This window comes from Odocoileus virginianus, chromosome 33 (genome assembly GCF_023699985.2).
Source record: "Odocoileus virginianus isolate 20LAN1187 ecotype Illinois chromosome 33, Ovbor_1.2, whole genome shotgun sequence".
NCBI lineage: Eukaryota > Metazoa > Chordata > Mammalia > Artiodactyla > Cervidae > Odocoileus > Odocoileus virginianus.
In genome coordinates, this window is record NC_069706.1 from 18,814,821 (window position 1) to 18,832,983 (window position 18,163).

Sequence of the window (18,163 nt, forward strand, 5' to 3'; positions counted from 1 at the left end):
TTTACATACATTATCTTGAATCTTCACAGTACCCTACAAGTCAGCTACTATTATCCCAATTTTATAATGAGGAAACTGAATGCTTTACTTAAAATGAAAATTAAGTAGTTCCTTGGGACTCTAGGTTTTAAGTATCAAGATAAAGGTAAATGCACAGCCAGATCAAAATCAGGAAAAAATAAAAGTATTATATTAAATTTTCCATATTTTAGGCTGATCTCATATTTCAGATTAATTCTAAGAACTGACAAATAATGAGTACAGTTACTATTTACTCTAAAAATTGAGAAGTAATTAGCATATTTCCTGTTTGTAAATTTGTTTACTATGTGTGTGTGTGTGTGTGTGTGTGTGCAGTTTGTTCTGGAACCAAATAACTTATATGCAGCCACAAAAAGGGAAATGTAATGGTATTTGACTAAATCAGTGCAAGATTAAATATAATTATTAAAATCACTGTGGACAGTGACTGCAGTCATGAAATTAAAAGATGCTTGCTCCTTGGAAGGAAAGCTATGGCAAACCTAGACAGTGTATTAAAAAGTAGAGACATCACTTTGCCAACAAAGGTCTGTAGGGTCAAAACTATGGTTTTTCCAGGAATCATATGTGGATGTGAGAGTTGGACCATAAAGAAGGCTGAGTGCCAAAGAACTGATGTTTTTAAACTGTGGTGCTGGAGAAGACTCTTGAGAGTCTCTTGAACTGCAAGGAGATCAAACCAGTCACTCTAAAGGAAATCAACCCTGAATATTCATCAGAGGGACTGATGCTGAAGCTCAAGCTCCAACACTTTGTCATCTAATGTGAGGAGCCAACTCATTGGAAAAGACCCTGATGCTGGGAAAGATTGAGGGCAGGAGGAGAAAGGGACAATAGAGGATAAGATGGTTGGATGGCATCATTGACTCAATGAACATGAGTTTGAGCAAACTCCAGGGAATAGTGAAAGAGAGAAGCCTGGCATGCTCCAGTCCAGGGAGTCACAATGAGTTGGACTTGACCTAGCTACTGAATAACAACAACAAAGACAAACTGATTATATTTTCTTACAATTTCTGAATAACAAAAATTATGTCACATTTTAGTTTGTATCATATTTGCACTATAAATTTTTCTCTCTGCTTTTTAAAAACAGCTCTATTGAGCTATTATTTACTTACCAGTCATCAGATTTAATTCATTAATTAATTTCATATTCATTGCTTTTAAAAAGCCTATAAAGTTGTGCAATCATTACCACAGTCTAACATTAGAATATTTCCATCATCTGAAAAAGACCCCTTATGCCTGTTTACAGTCAAGCCTCATTTCCATGTCCAGCCCAATATCCACTAATAAACCTACTGCCTCAAAATATTTGGTATTTCTGAATATTTCATATATTTATATCATTATATATTAATTTATATCATTAGAATTATTTTATGTCTTCTTTCATTTATGATACTGTTTTTGAGGTTTATCCAGGTTATAGTATATCTCAGTATTCTTTGCTGTTGCTGAATAGTATTCCATTGTATTGATATACCACATTTATTTATCTGTTCATTAGTTGATGGACATTTGTTTGGACACAAGTTGTTAATGGTGTCTTTGAAGCTTGAAAGTTTTAAACATTGATGGAATCCAGTTTATCAACATTTTCTTCTATCAATGGTGTTTTTCTGTATCATATTTTAAAAGTCGCCTAAACCAGGGTCAAGAAGATTTTCTCCATGCCTTCTACATGACTAGGTCTATATTCAAGTTACAACGTGATTTGTCCCAGGACAGTTTGTCAAAAAGGATATCATTTCCCCATCAAGTTAACACTTTTATTAAAAATTAATTCACCTGAGTTTATTTCTGGAGTATAAATTCTGTTCCCTTGATTGGTATTTCTATCCTATACCAGTACCACATATTCTGGTTACTTTTGCATTTTAGTAAGTTTTAAATTGAGAAATATAATCCTCCATCCTTGGTCTTTTTTAAATTTAACCACTTATTTTGTCTGCGTTGAGTCTTAGTTGTGGCATGTAGGATCGTCTGTTGCAGTGTGCAGGGTCTTCTTTGTGGAGCACAGTCTACTCTCTAGATGAGGCACATAGGCTTAGTTGCTCCGTGGCAGGTGGGATCTTAGTTCCCCAACCATGAGTCAAACCCATGTCCCTTGCTTTGGAAGGTGGACTCAACCACTAGACCACCAGGAAAGTCCCCATCCTTGATCTTTTTAACACTGTTTTGGCTCTTGTGGATCCTATGGATTTCTCTACAAATTTTTGGTATTGGCATGTCATTTACTGGGGAAAAAAAGACTCCTGGAATTTGAATAGATATTGCATTGATACTACTGATCAATCTGGGAAAATGAGTCATCTTAAAAATATTGAGCTGTACAATCCATGAAAAAGAATAGCTGTCTGTTTATTTAGATCTTTCATTTCCCTCAGCAAAGCTGTATAGCTTTCAGTTTACAGGTCTTGCATTTCTCTGCTAAATTTATTTCTAAGATGTTTTTGCTACTATTGAAAATGGGATATGTTAACTTTCTGCTGTTCATTGCTAAAATATAGAAATCCAGTGACTTTTTGTATATTATATACTATGAACTTATATGATTTTTTTATCTTCTATCTTATGAACTTAACTCATTTATTCATTCCAATAGTTTTTATGTGGATTTCTTAAGATTTTCTATTTGCAATATTAGGTTGTTTGTGAATACTCTTCTTTCCAAAATCAAGATTTCTTTTTTTCTTAAACATTTTTATTTCATCTCACTGACTAGAATTTCCAGTACTGTACTGAATGGTAGCCATGGCAGTAAACACCTTTGCTTGGTCCCAGCCTTAAGAGGAAGGTATTCAGTTATTCTCCATTAAATATGATTTTTAGCTATAAGTGTTTTTATAGTTCCTCTTTATTGGTTTGAGGAAGTTCCATTCTATTCCAAGTTCATTGACAATTTTCGTAATGAATGAGATTAAATTCTTTTTCTGTGCCTTTGAGATCACGTGGAGATTTTGTCATTTATTCTTTTAATATGGTGTATTGTTTATTTTCTGATGTTAAATTATACTGGTTAAGAGGACTCATGTTAATCTGATTTTGATTTGTTTGCAGATAGCCTCTTTATTACTCTAAAAACTTCTGTCTTGCAAAAATTGTTATCCTTAGTGTTGTGAAATTTTTCCATGAGCTGCCTAGACTTAGATTTTTCTCTTCTTTATTCTGTTTATCTTTTGATGGCAATTTCAACCTAAAGGCTCTTGTCTTTATTTAGTGGCAGGAAGACATCTATAATTTCACTTTTTATCACTTTTCCTGATCCCTTCTGTTTTCTCTTTCTTGAACTCTTACTCTATGACTGCTGTACTTCCTACACTTGTCTATAGAAGAAGATAGACAAGGTCCCTGGTTTCATGGAGTTTATAATGTGAGTTGTGGCAAGTGGGAAAACTTCTGAAAGTAAGTAAATAGACACAATAGTTACTGTTTGAAGTAAGACAGTAAGAGAAATAAATGAGGTAGTTAGTAACTTACGTCACTTCAGATAGAATACTTACGGAGGTCACTACTGCAGAGTGTGATTAGATGACTAAAAGAATGAGACTGATCTAGCCAGTGAAGAATGAGAGGAATAGTATTTCACATTGATGGAAGACCAAGAGAAAAGTCTCAAATCAGAGAAGGATCTTATATATTTAAAGACAAGAATGGAGGTTTGTTTGGAGCATATGAGTCCTAAGTCACTTCAGTTCAGTTCAGTTCAGTTCAGTAGCTCAGTGGTGTCCAACTCTTTGAGACCCCATGGACTATAGTTTGGGGTCCTATGTAGATAGGATTCTCCAGGTAAGAATACTGTAGTGGGTTGATATATATCAAGATATATATATATATCTAATTAAGTTATTTATATGTAATTTAACATTTTGGTTTAAGGTTTTTCTACTTTGTTAATTTCAGATATTCTGTTTATAATTTGCTTTTGCTTTACTTAGTCTTATTGCATATGGTCACAGTATTTGGCATTTAACTATACTGGAGCTAATTATTAAGGTTTTCTTGATGACCATAAACATGGTGATCTCATTATTGTCGTTCTTTAGTCACTAAGTCCTGTCTGACTCTTTTGTGATCCCATGGACTGTAGCCCTCCAGGCTCCTCTGTCCATGGTATTACCCAGGCAAGAATAATGAAGTGGGTTGCCATTTCCTTCTGCAGGGGATCTTCCTGATCCAGGGACTGAACCTGTGTTTCCTGCTTTAGCAATCAGATTCTTTACCACTGAGCCACCAAGGAAGCCCTCGTTGTAACTGGCGTTGTTGATCTCTCACTAATTTACTATTATGTTTATATAAAGGCAGTATAGTAAGAGGATGGCCTGGAGTCATATGACCTGAGTTGAATCCTGGCTCTGCAACTTGTTGGCTCTACACCTCAGTAATTTCACTGTTGATTATGATGCTTGAATATTTGTTATGTTCCCTTTTTAGGTTAGAGAGTGCTATGCATGAGGCGTTTTATTTTAAATAGGTTTTATGACTATATGAGATCACCATGTGGCTTTGGCCATTAGTGTATCGATGTGGTGGTGGTGGTGGTGGTTTAGTTGCTAAGTCATGTCCAACTCTTGCGACCCCATGAACTGTAGCTGCCAGGCTCCTCTGTCCATGGGATTCTCCAGGCAAGAATACTGGAGTGGGTTGCCATTTCCTTCTCCAGGGGATCATCTCCACCTAGGAATCAAACCTGGGTCTTCTGCATCACAGGCAGATTCTTAACCAATTGAGCTGTGAGGGAAGCCATACAACTATATTAATATATTTTTAAAATATTAAACACTTTACATTCCTTAAATAAACACAATTGTGTATCTGTCCATTTGTTAATATTTCATGAGTTTTTTATCTTTATTTTACAAAATTAAAAACATAAATAATATTTACAAGCATCTTAAATACCAGCTTATAATACTTGACAGTTTTTAATCATTTCAAATTGAGTTTTCCATAAGCTTTTAAAATGCAAAATTATTCATCACTGAAGTAGATGAATAGTCCTATGAGTTTTTTAATCCATGTTTATGAGAAAGATTGACCTGCTATTTTGTTTTTTCATAGTGTCCATGTTTGCACTGTATATGGAGTTTATACTAGTAACAGATAATGAACTGTGGAGTATTTTCTAGTTTTTTTATTCAGCAGACTAGCTTATGTAAAACATCTCTTTGCTCAATATTTAGTAAAACTTACTTTTAAAACAAGACTTGATATTTTCTTGATAGGTGCCTTCTCAGGTATTGGTTCAATTCCCTAAGATTTGAAATGCAAATATTTGTAAACATAATGACTTATAAGATATATAGAGATAGAAGTAAATGAACAATTAGATTAAAAGGGAGCCCCCAGATATGCCAAGGCATGTATGGAATTTTGATGTATAGAGGAGAGGGCATCATATATTATTGGAAAAAAATACACCATTTAATAAATGCTAGTAAGTGTATTATCCGAAAAGGGAAAAACAGGTGGATCCATATTCTATACAGTTCAGTTCAGTGCAGTAGCTCAGTCATGTCCAACTCTTTGCGACCCCATGGACTGCAGCACACCAGGCTTCACTTACTCAAACTCATGTCCATCAAGTTAACCTTACCATCCAACCATCTCATCCTCCCTTATCCTCCTGCATTCAATCTTTCCCAGCCTCAGGGTCTTTTCCAATGAGTCGGTTCATTGCATCAGGTGGCCAAAGTATTGGAGTTTCAGCTTCAGTATCTGTCCTTCCAATGAATATTCAGGACTGATTTCCTTCAGGATTGACTGGTTGTATCTCCTTGCAGTCCAAGGGACTCTCAAGAGTCTTCTCCAACACCACACTTCAAAAGCATTATTTCTTCAGCACTCAGCTTGCTTTATAGTCCAACTCTCACATCCATACATGACCACTGGAAAAACCATAGCTTTGACTAGACGGACCTTTGTTGGCAAAGTAATGTGTCTGTTTTTTAATATGCTCTCTAGGTTTGTCACAGCTTTTCTTCCAACGTGCAATTGTCTTTTAATTTCATGGCTGCAGCCACCATCTGCAGTGATTTTGGAGCTCAACAAAATAAAGTCTGCCACTGTTTCCACTGTTTCCTCATTTATGTGCCATAAAATGATGGGACAGAATGCCATGATCTTAGTTTTTTGAATGTTGAGTCTTTTTTTTTTTTTTTTTTTTTTTATGTGGCTGGCCTACACACCTCTCCATCAGCACTCACCTGGAGAAGCTACTATGGATGCCAGCTACTGCTTTTTCTCCCTTCCTAAACAGATACAGCTTGGTCTAGAGCTGCACTGCCCCATAAGAAGGAGAATTGAATGTTGAGTCTTAAGCCAACTTTTTCACTCTCCTCTTTCACTTTCAACAAGAGGCTCTTTAGTTCTTTGCTTTCTGCCACAGGGGTGGTGTCATCTGCGTATCTGAGATTATTGATATTTCTCCCAGCAATCTTGATTCCAACTTGTGTTTCATCCAGCCCAGCATTTCTCATGATGTACTCTGCATATAAGTTAAATAAGTAGGGTGACAACATACAGCCTTGACATACTCCTTTCCCAATTTGGAACCAATCTGTTGTTCCATGTCCAGTTCTAACTGTTGCTTCTTGACCTGCATACTGGTTTCTCAGGAGGCAGGTAAGGTGGTCTGGTATTCCAATCTCTTTAAGAATTTCCCACAGTTTCTTGTGATCCACACAGTCAAGGGCTTTGCATAGTCAATAAAGCAGAAGTAGATATTTTTCTGGAACTCACTTGCTTTTTCAGTGATCCAATGGATGTTGGCAATTTAATCTCTGGTTCCTCTGCCTTTTCTAAATCCAACTTGAACATCTGGAAGTTCACAGTTCATGTACTGTTGAAGCCTATACAGCCACACACACACAAAATCTAGGTGGACATAGGAAATAGAGAGGGTAAAGTTCAAGAATTTTATAAGAAAATATGTTAAAATAGTTTATGACATCAAGTACAAAATAAGAAAATAAGTAAAAAAATCCCTGAATTATAAAGAAAGGATTTATAAATTTGACTACATTAAAATTTAAAACTGTTAATTTAGAGGCATTCTAAAGAAATAAAAGCCTCAGAAGCAAATATATTTTTTAACACATATATAATGAACAAAGCATTACTATCTGGAATAAAATGATAAATTAAGACAAATTATGTTATCTAGAATAAAATGGGAGAATAAATACATGAAGAAGAATTTCACAGAAATAAAAAAAGAATAAAATGTGGTCCAAAAATGGCCTATATGGAGTTATCATAAACCTCATGAGTGATCAAAAAACTATGAACTTGGACCACAATGAACTATCACTAAACAAAAATTTAAAAGTCTGAGGTCAAGAAGCATTACAATGTAAAGAAATGAAAATACGCACATATTGTGAGTGAAAATAATTTACTGCTTTGAAAATGAGTTAGCACTAACCAAGTTTGACATGCCAATTACTAATATTTTTACTCCAAGATGGAAAACCTTAATAAATATTTTCTTCAGCAATATCTGTAATTGCAAAAAGAAATGGAAATAGCTTATGTCTATTAACAGCAGAATGTAATGATAAATTAAGGCTTTTCTTCCTACATAATGGAGTATCATAGAGGAGTGGAAATGTATGAACTTCAGCTGCAAACAATATAAATAAATCTTAGAAACACAATGAATATTTTGTAAACCTTGCTGTTATAACTACAAACAACATGATGCCATTTTTATAAACCTCATAAACAGACTATTACAAACAACATAATATTTATAGAAATGCATTTCTCTGGTCAAATTATATTAGAAAATTTCCAAAGAAATAAGACAATTATATCTGGAATATAGATAGTAGGGGTAAAATCAAGGAGAACATAGCTAGAAGGAAGCTATTAATAATGTTTTGGTTATTTTGTTAAGTGGGAGGCTCCTGAGAGCTCATTTTATGTTACATTTTTAAATAATTTTCAAGTATGAACACTGAGATAAAGTAATATTTGAAATTCTTTTTTTTTCTTTTTTTTCCCATATTTTTATTAGTTGGAGGCTAATTACTTTACAATATTGTAGTGGTTTTTGCCATACATTGACATGAATCAATCAGCCATGGAATTCTTTTTATATATGGCATGAACTATTTAAAATACTACAGATAAAATACTAGAATATTTAGAATCTTTAGCTAGATTGCTGAATTAAACCCAAAAATCAGTATATAAAATAAATTGAAACTGAAAGTGACAGAGTAGGTATCTCCAAGGATCTATCCCTCCCTTGAAGCAAGGATTAAGGTGGCAGAAACTGTCAGAATCAATTTTCTGGAACTCTGAAATTTAATCAAAAACTTATAAAAAGCAAGGAAGTAGAAAATGAAGGAAGAAGCTGCTCAATTTTGTCAAGAAAGCAATGTAGAGTTTTAACTTACCTGCCTACCTTCCCATTTTCCAGCTAGACAGCAGTAACTGTGATGATAGTAACCTGCATTCCTGGTGTGTTTTCTTACACCAGAAGGGGCAAAGAACAATTCTTGTTCTCAAAGAATTGTTTTTATGTTTATAGATCTGTCTGGCGATGAGCCAGTGGATCAGTTCAGGAGGTGCACTGTTTAGCTCTTCTTGGAACTTTCTGAGGGCTGGAGCAACCTCCTGGACAGCTTTGTCAAAAACATTTAAAGGGATATGCTAACCACAGCCACCTAGGGCAAGTGACGAGAAACGGAAAGCAAGTGGCAAGAAAGAAAAGCCTAAGAAGTAAGAGGCTGGGGAAAGTGATTGAGTGTGAGGGGACTAATCAATTACAAAAACCCCCATTTGCAATGGATAATTCAGAGTGCCACATGCAGATTCGAGGCTGAAACCTGATAAGACTTTATGAATGAACTCTCTGATCTTTAGGCCCTGCATAAGCAAGATATGTGGACTACATAAAAATTGTACATGGACTGGTTAATTATTTTAAGAGAACCCCAACTCACAGCTAATCTAAAAAGGATAGGAGAAGTTTGGTTTGTGTGTATGTGTGTTTTGCTCCAAACATTTAAAGATATTTCCATCAAATCATAGCTAATAGCTAAGTTAGCAGAACAGAAACTCCACTGATCAAAAACAACAAAATACAGTCTTTACAAAAACAGTTTACAAAAGTTACTAAACAAATAAGTACAACCCACAAAAACAAAAAACCACAGAATTCTTGGCAATTAAATAAAACAAACAGGTATTTATGGTATCTTTAGCTATTATTGTAGGTCATGCCTACTGTCCATAAAGTCCTTCAGAGTGAGAAGACATTTTCTTCTATAAGTGGGAAGAGTATTGATGGCAACACTGGTGAGGAAGAAAAGAACAAAGTTTAGATGTAAGTAGGTAATAATTGATATTTCCTGATTTTACTACACAGAAAATTAGCTAACACAAACATCTAAATTCTAGATATGCAAATAGGAGGCATCTTTGAGATGTGAAGATAATACAATCACTCTTTTTTCAGTAAGAATTGCATTTTCTGTGCCAGTATGCACAAACACTAATTTTATTGTAATAAAATACACATAACATAAAGTTTACATTTTAAAGTATACATTTCAGTGGTACTGAGTACATTCATAATGTTGTGCAATCATCATCACCATCTAGATCCATGATAGTTCTGTTTACAAAGGCTCAGCCTTTGAAACTCACTGAGTATGTAGTAAGATTGTTGCCTATCAAAACTGGTTTAAAAAAAAAGAGAGAGAGAGAAAAGTGTTTGCAGGGGAACTGTTATAATAATCATAAATATCAGTGAAGATTAAATAAGAGACAAATAAAATGTTGACAATTGCTTATTTTTCATATCTATACTTCTCTAAAATAACATTCATTTTATCCTATATTTTCTTAATATTTGTTGTCATCTTAGACTTTGTATAAGTTTTTAAAATAAGGCTATCTCTTTTATCACCCCCAGTTAAGAATAACAATGTCTACAGTTTTGGAGAACATGGGATTGCAAACTTTTTGATTTCATCAGCTGCCTTGGGCTTAATTTTTCTGCTTTTGCTTTTTTGTCTGGAAAGTACATTCTGGAACCTGAGAAAGTTTGTCTTTCATAAAATTGTATTTAATGTCTATAAGATATTTATGAACAACAAGAAGGTGAGTAACTAATACAGACTCTAGATACAACTCAAAGAAAGCTCAGCATTAGGTCAGAATGTATAAATTAACATATTCCTACCTTTGTTACTTAATAAAGAAGATATCATTCAATTATACCAAGATCTAACTGGGACTAATTTGAATCACAGGTCTTTCATCTTAGTTTGAATTTTCAGTTCTGAATTTTGAATCCTCTGCCTACAAGAAAATAATCCATAATAATGAACTATGATAGAAAGTGCTGCCTCGTGCCTGTACAGTTTTTGAGGTGTATTTGGTTGTAATTATAGAATTGACTTCTTTAAAGCTGGGTAGAATTATAGAGTTTCATGGTCTCTACCAGTCAGGACTTTTTCCTATTGCCTAGGATTAAACATATAAATATTGTGTTAAGATTTTTTTTCCTGCTCTTTTTTAGTTTCAAACTTTAACATTCTTAGGCTGAGATGGGTCTCTACCAGTCAGATTACTAACTATTGCTTTACATAGGTCTCATAGTTCACACAATCTCCAAGTTTTGCCTCAGGATTTTTTAATTGTTCATTCATTCAGTAATTGAACTTTCACTGATCTACACTTGAATAGAACCAAAAATAAATAAATAAATCTTTTTTAAGAAAGAATATAGGAATAAATGGAAGAAATGAACAAGTAGGGTTTATTCCATGAATGTAAAATTAGTTCAATATTTGAAAATAAATCAATGTTACAATATTGATCATCTCAAGAAGGAAAATCACATGTTCATGTCAATTATTGCAGGAAAATCATGTGACATTTAACAACCTTTTATGATTTTTTTAAAACTACACCACTAGGGAAAGAAAGGAACTACCTTAACCTAATAAGTGGCATCTGTTTATATGTAACTGCTGCTGCTGCTAAGTCGCTTCAGTCATGTTTATATGTAAAGCCTACAGTAAACATAAAGGGAAGGACTAAATGTTTTCCCTCTAAGATTGAAAATTGGGCAAGGATATTCACTCTTAGCACTTGCATTCTATCAAGTTTGAGATTGGAAAAGGAAAAAGCAACTAAAGCAACTGTCTTCTCACTCTTCTGATTAGCATGTTTAGTGAATTAGCATGTGAGCTGAATATATTCTCCTGATCCATTCCTCAACCATTACCATTAAATGAGTACTTGAATTAAACATGAGCAGTTCAAAACAACAAAATTTTGCTCAAGCAGTAACAAATTACTATTCACAAGACACATCATGTTGTTTCATTCTCACACAACTTTCTTTAAGCTCCCACTGCTAATAGCAACCTTTCTTCCATCCCCACCCTACCTTCATTCTCTCAATATATTTTTGTTTATTCTCCAAACTCAGCTCAAACTTCACCAATAAGGGGCCCTAATCAAAAAAGGGAGCTCATTCTTCTCTCTTAAACCTAATGCTCTCTTGAATATATTTTGGTTGTAACAAATCACACTAAGTAATAAGTAATCATATCATTGTCGCATTTTGTTCTCCACAAAATATCCACTTCACTGGCAAGGACATACTGCTTACTCATGCTTGTAAGAAAATTTGTTCATGACTACAATTTCAAAAATAAGCAAGTCATGGGAATTCCCTGACAGTCTAGTGGTTAAGACTCCAGGCTTTCACTGAAGGGAGCACGGGTTCGGTCCCTAGTTGAAGAACTAAGATCCTGCATGCCGCATGACCAAGAAAAAAGAAAAATATAAGCAAGTCAGGAATAAATTTGTGCATAAGAGTTCAGGAAATTGGTGCTGTGCTTAGTCACTCAGCCATGTACAACTCTTTGTGACCCTATGGACTGTAGCTTGCCAGGTCCTTTGTCCATGGCAATTCTCCAGGCAAGAAGACTGGAGGGGGTTGCCATGCCCTCCTCAGGAAGTTGGTAGAGAGGCTCATTAATAGAAATTACTCAAATATTTTGTGACATCTTTGAAATTACTCCCTCAGGTCAGCTTTCCAAAAAGCCACCCAGTTTAAGCCAAAATGTCTAATGTGTATTCAAATCTGTGATCTTTGTCTTGAAAATACAGGCTACAGATTCCATCCAAGTAATCAGGGAATATGGGGATAAAGATGTAATAAATGAAAGAAAGAGAGTCCAGAAACTGTTACCTAGGTTGATGGCTGCCCCTTTGCTTTTCAACAAACTTACAAAGGTAAAGTCATTCAGTATCCAACTTTGCACCAAGGTTTAGCTCACCTTCCCTGCCATGAATTTGTTGGTAGTATTACTAATTCATTGGAGTTCTATGGGATCTATGTACATTCTGGTAAAATAGAGGACTGAAAGGGGAAAGACTCTTCTGAAACTGTCCATATGTGACAGTCCACAGGGTTTGAGGTTATGGTTGTGGTTGACCCATTATCAGTGCTTCAGTACACTGTGGTTCTCTTTTAATTTTCTCAGATTTACTATAAGTGTCCAGTTGTAAAGGCTGTGAGAAATATCTCCCTTTTAGTCTCAAAGTATGAGTGCTTTGGATTACTTGGATTAAATGGAGCCGGAAAAACCACTACATTCAAAATGTTGACTGGAGAGGAGATCATAACCTCTGGAGTTGTGTTAATTGATGGCATTAACATCACTGAAAATATCAGAAAGGTATTTCTAGACCTAATCACTGAGTTTGTGCCCTAAGGTAACCAGAGAAATGGGTGGAGGGCATGGAAGAAAGCATTGAGATACATACACACACACACACACACACACACACATTATTTTCTCAAATGTAACAGAGTGCAGGGACAGTAATAGTCATGATAACATCCCAAGTTTGGGAAAAGGCAAATACTTTTTCTGGCTGAAAAGAAATCTGATTACCTGTAAATGAATCAAATGAAAAACAGGAAGAATGGTTATTTCACATAACCTGCTCTTACATAATTGGAGTTTGATATAAAACAGTGATTTTTTAAAGTGATTATGAAAGACACTGAGAAAGTAAAATTTGTCCAGGTTTGGGATCCATTTGGATGTGGGTTATAAGAAAAGAAAGGAACCTAAGATATTGCCCAGGAACCTATCTTGAGCCAATGAATGAGTGAAAGTTCTGTTTATCCAGATAGTAAAGACAAGAGATGAGTATATTTGGAGAAGAATATGTTGAATGTTAGATGTTTATGACACATTTAAATGGGAAACTATCCAATAGACAGTTGAAATCTATGATAGTGAATTGATATGGAGATATAAATCTCTCAGAATTCATCAAAGTACAAGTGAAATTTAAACTGTGGAAGTGAGACAATCTATTTGGAGTATGTATAATAATGAGAAGAAAGATATGGGCGGAGTCCTGAGGATCAACATTTCTAAGACATGGAGTGAGAGAGAGAATGATTGGAGAAAAACTTGAGGAATATTACTGAGTTAGGAAGAAAATCTGGATAAATATTTTTTAATTGGGGTATTGTTGCTTTACAATGTAGTGTAAGTTTCTGCTGTTCAACAAAGCAAATCAGCTGTATGCGTACATGTATTCCGTCCCTCTTAGACCCCTCTCCAACCCATCCCACCCATCTAGGTCCTCACAGAACACTGAGCTGAGCTCCCTGTGCTACAGAGAAGGTTCCCAATAGTTATTTATTTAACACATGATAGTGTATATATTTCAGTCCTAATTTACCAATTCATTCCACTCTCCTTCCCCCGACTCTGTGTCCACATGTCTGTTCTCTATATCTGCATCACTATTCCTGCCCAGCAAGTAGGTTCATCTCTACCGTTTTCTAGATTCCACATATATGAGTTAATACGCAATGTCTGTTTTCCTTTTTCTGACTTACTTCACTCTGTGTGACAGAGCCTAGGTCCATTCACTTCTCTAGAAATTATCCAATTTCAGTCCTCTTTATGACTGAGAACATTCCATTGTATAAAAGTACCACATTTCCTTTATCCATTCATAGGTTAATGAAGGTTTAGGCTGCTTCTATGTCCTGGTTACTGTAAATAGTGCTGCAATGAACATTGAAGTGCATGTGACTTTTTTAATTACAGTTTTCTCAGGGTATATGCCCAATAGAGGGATTTCTAGATCATATGGTTCTGTTTTTAGTTTTTTTTAAGTAATCTCTATACTGTTCTCCATAGTGGCTGTAACAGTTCACATCCCCATCACAGTACAAGAGGGTGCATTTTTCTCCACATCCTCTCCAGCATTTAGTCTTTGCAGATTTTTTGATGATGGTCATTCTGACCAGAGTGAGGTGACACCTCATTGAAGTTTTAGTCTGCATTTCTCTAACAGTTAGTGATATTGAACATCCTTTCATGTGCCTTTTGGTCATTTGTATGTCTTCTTTGGAGAATTGTCTATTTAGGTCTTCTGCCCTTTGTTGATTGGGTTTTTGCTTTGATGCTGCTAAGTATCATGAGCTGTTTGTATATTTTGGAGGTTAATCCCAGTTGCTCCATTTGCAAACATTTCCTTCCATTCTGAAGGTGGTCTTTTCATCTCATTTATGGTTTTCTTCGTTGTACAAAACCCTTTGTGCTATGCTCAGTTGCTTCACTGATGTCTGACTCTTTGTGACCCCATCAACATTATCCCACTAGGTTTCTCTGTCCATGGGATATTCCCAGCAAGAATACTGGAGTGGGTTGCCATGCCTTCGTCCAGGGGATCTTCCCAACCCAGAGATCAAACCCACATCTCCTGTGTCTCCTGCATTGCAGGTAGATTCTTTACCACTAAGCCAGCTGGGGAAGCCTGTGCAAGACCTTTTAAATGTAATTAAATCCATTTTTTTACTTTTGTTTTTATTTTTATTACTCTAGGAAGTGGGTTTAAAAAGATCTTGCTGTGATTTATGTCAGAGTGTTCTTCCTGTTTTCCTCTAAAGTTTTACAGTGTTTGGTGTTACATTTAGGTCTTTAATCCATTTTGGGTTTATTTTTGTGTATGGAGTTAAGGAGTGTTCTGATTTCATTCTTTTACATGTAGCTGTTCAGAGTTCCCAGCACTGGATAAAATTTTATCACAAAATCCACAAGAAGGAAAAATGTCAAGAAGAAAATGAAACAGAGATATTAGGCAAGATAGGCCTTAACAGTGTCCACTGGACATCACTGAAATAGGAATGCAGTGAAATGACAAATAAACAGTAAGGATAGGGAAATAATGAATGTGGACCAAACCTAGAAGAAAAAAAGATGTCCCAAAAAAATGGAGAAAAGAATGACATCCAGAACTTAAGGAGTTAGTAAAGACAGAATTGTAATTTTTAGCAACCAGAACATATTTGTGTAAATGGGGGTGGGGGGAGAAATTTTAAAAGTTGTTTAAAAAGAAAATTTTAAATATATAGTGATAGGTGTGTGTGTGTTAGTCATTCAGTCATGTCCAACTCTGTGCGACCCCGTGGATTCTTGCTTGCCAGGCTCCTCTGTTCATGGAGGCAAGAATACTGGAGTGGGTTGCTATTGCATTCTCCAGGAGATCTTACAGACCCAGAGACTGAACCTGGGTCTCCTGCATTGCAGGCAGATTCTTTACAGTCTGAGCCACTAAGGAAATCCCATAGTAATAGGAGCTATCTGAAAGAGAAAGTATTCCTCCATACAAATTATAAATCAAAGCAATATAAAATGGTTTCAAGTAGAAAGTTATTTTCACTCCTACCCACCATTTGCCTCATTCCATCCCAAGTCTTACAAATATTACAAGAAGGAAACCATTTTTCTTATTCTATAGTTTTTTTATATATACAATCAATTATAAAGATATATTTTTCCATTTATTGCACAAAATGTAGTATGCTGCATACAATGTTTTGGACATTGCCAAATTGTTTTCCAAATGTGGATATATAAATTTGCACTAAATCAGCAAAGTTTGAGAGTGGCTATTATCCTACACTGATCACAACAGAGCATATCATCAGTTTTTGGGGCTTTAGCCGGTCTGGTCATGGTACCAAGCAGTCGGGCTCATTACCCACTGTGCAGCCTATTACAAGAAAAGACTTTACTGCAAGGGAGCCAAGCAAAGGTGCAACCACAAAAATGATAGAACGATCTTGGTTCCTTTCTAAGGCAAACAATTCAACATCACAGTAAATCAAATCTACACCCCAACCACTGATGCCAAAGAAGCTGAAGTTGACCTATTCTATGAAGACCTACAAAACCTTCTAGAACTAACAGCAAAAAAAAAGATGTCCTTTTCATCATAGGGGATTGGAATGCCGAAGCCAAGAAATACTGGAATAACAGGCAAATTTGGCCTTGGAGTACAAAATGAAGCAAGGCAAAGGCTAACTGAGTTTGGTCAAGAAAACACACTTGTCATGACAAGCACCCTTTCCCAACAACACAGGAGACTCTACAAATGGACATCACCAGGTGGTCAATGCTAAGATCAGATCTATTATGTTCTTTGCAGCCAAAGATGGAGAACTATCTTTTACTGTCAGTAAAAACAAGACCGGGAGCTGACTGTGGCTCAGATCATGAACTCCTTATTGCAAAATTCAGGCTTAAATTGAAGTAGGAAAAACTTCTAGGCTATTCAGGTATGACCTAAATCAATCCCTTGTGATTACATAGTAGAGGTGATTAATATATTCAAGAGATTAGACCTGATAGAAGGAGTACCTGAAGAACTATAATGGAGGTTCATAGCATTGTACAGGAGGCAGTGGTGAAAACCGTCCCCCCAAAAAAGAAATGTACGAAGGCAAAGTGAAGAGGATAGCTGAGGAGCAAAGAGAAGTAAAAGGCAAAGGAGAAAGGGAAATATATATTCAACTGAATGCTGAGTTCCAGAGAACAGCAAGGAGAGATAAGAAGGCCTTCTCAAGTGAACAATGCAAAGAAATAGAGGAAAATCACAGAATGGGAAAGAGTATCAATCTCTTCAAGAAAATTGGAGGTATCAAGGAAACATTTCATGCAAGGACGGGCACGATAAAGCACAGAAACAGTAAGGACCTAACACAAGAGGAAGAGATTAAGAAGAGGTGGCAAGAATGCACAGAAGAACTATAACAAAAGGTCTTAATGACTGGGATAACCATAATGGTGTGGTCGCTCATTTAGAGCCAGACATCCTGCAGTGTGAAGTCAAGTGGACCTTAAAAAGCATTAGTACAAACAAAGTTAGTGGAGGTGATGAAATTTCACCTGAGCTATTTAAAATTCTAAAAGATGATACTGTTAAAATGCTGCGCTTGGTATGTCAACAAATTTGGAAAACTCAGCAGTGGCCACAGGACTTGAAAAATTCAGTTTTCATCCCAATCTCAAAGAAGGGTAATGTCAAAAAAAAATGTTCAAACTACCATACAGCTGTGCTCACTTCACATTCTAGTAAGGTTATGCTCAAAATCCGTCAAGTTAGGCTTTAGCAGTACATGAACCTAGAACTTCCAGATGTACAAGCTGGGTTTCAAAGAGGCAGAGGAATCAGAGATCAAATTGCTAACATTTGTTGAATCATAGAGAAAGCAAGGGAGTTCCAGAAAACATCTTCTTCTGCTTCACTGACTACACTAAGGCTTTTGACTGTGTGGATCACGACAAACTTTGGAAAATTCTTCAAGAGATGGGACTACCAGATCGCCTTACCTGCCTCCTGAGAAACCTGTATGCAGATCAAGAAGCAACAAGTTCTGTTGCACTGTATGCAGTCCAAGAACCGGACATGGAACAATGGACTGGTTCAAAATTGCGAAAGGAGTGCATCAAGGCTATATATTGTCACCCTGCTTATTTAACTTATATGCAGAGTACATCATGTGAAATGCTGGGCTGGATGTAGCACAAGCTGGAATCAAGATTGCTGGGAGAAATATCATTAACCTCAGATATGCAGACAATACCACACTAATGGCAGAAAGTGAAGAGGAACTAGAGCCTCTTGGTGAAGGTGAAACAGGAGAGTGAAAAAGCTGCTAAAGACTCAACATTCAAACAACTAAGATCATGGCATCCAGTCCCATGATTTCATGGCAAATAGAAGTGGAAACAGTGACAGACTATTTTCTTGGGCTCCAAAATCA

The 18,163-nt window shown here is 35.8% G+C and overlaps 1 protein-coding gene across 1 annotated transcript in view; it reads left to right on the forward strand.

Moving 5' to 3' along the window:
* Positions 1-18,163, forward strand: part of LOC110147413 (phospholipid-transporting ATPase ABCA3-like) — a 227,198-nt gene that overhangs the window by 159,003 nt on the left and 50,032 nt on the right. Inside the window, exons 24-26 of the mRNA XM_070461131.1 lie at positions 9,977-10,164; positions 12,190-12,315; positions 12,567-12,761. Of these exons, the coding sequence (XP_070317232.1) occupies positions 9,977-10,164; positions 12,190-12,315; positions 12,567-12,761 (509 nt within the window). The remainder of the gene's footprint in view (positions 1-9,976; positions 10,165-12,189; positions 12,316-12,566; positions 12,762-18,163) is intronic.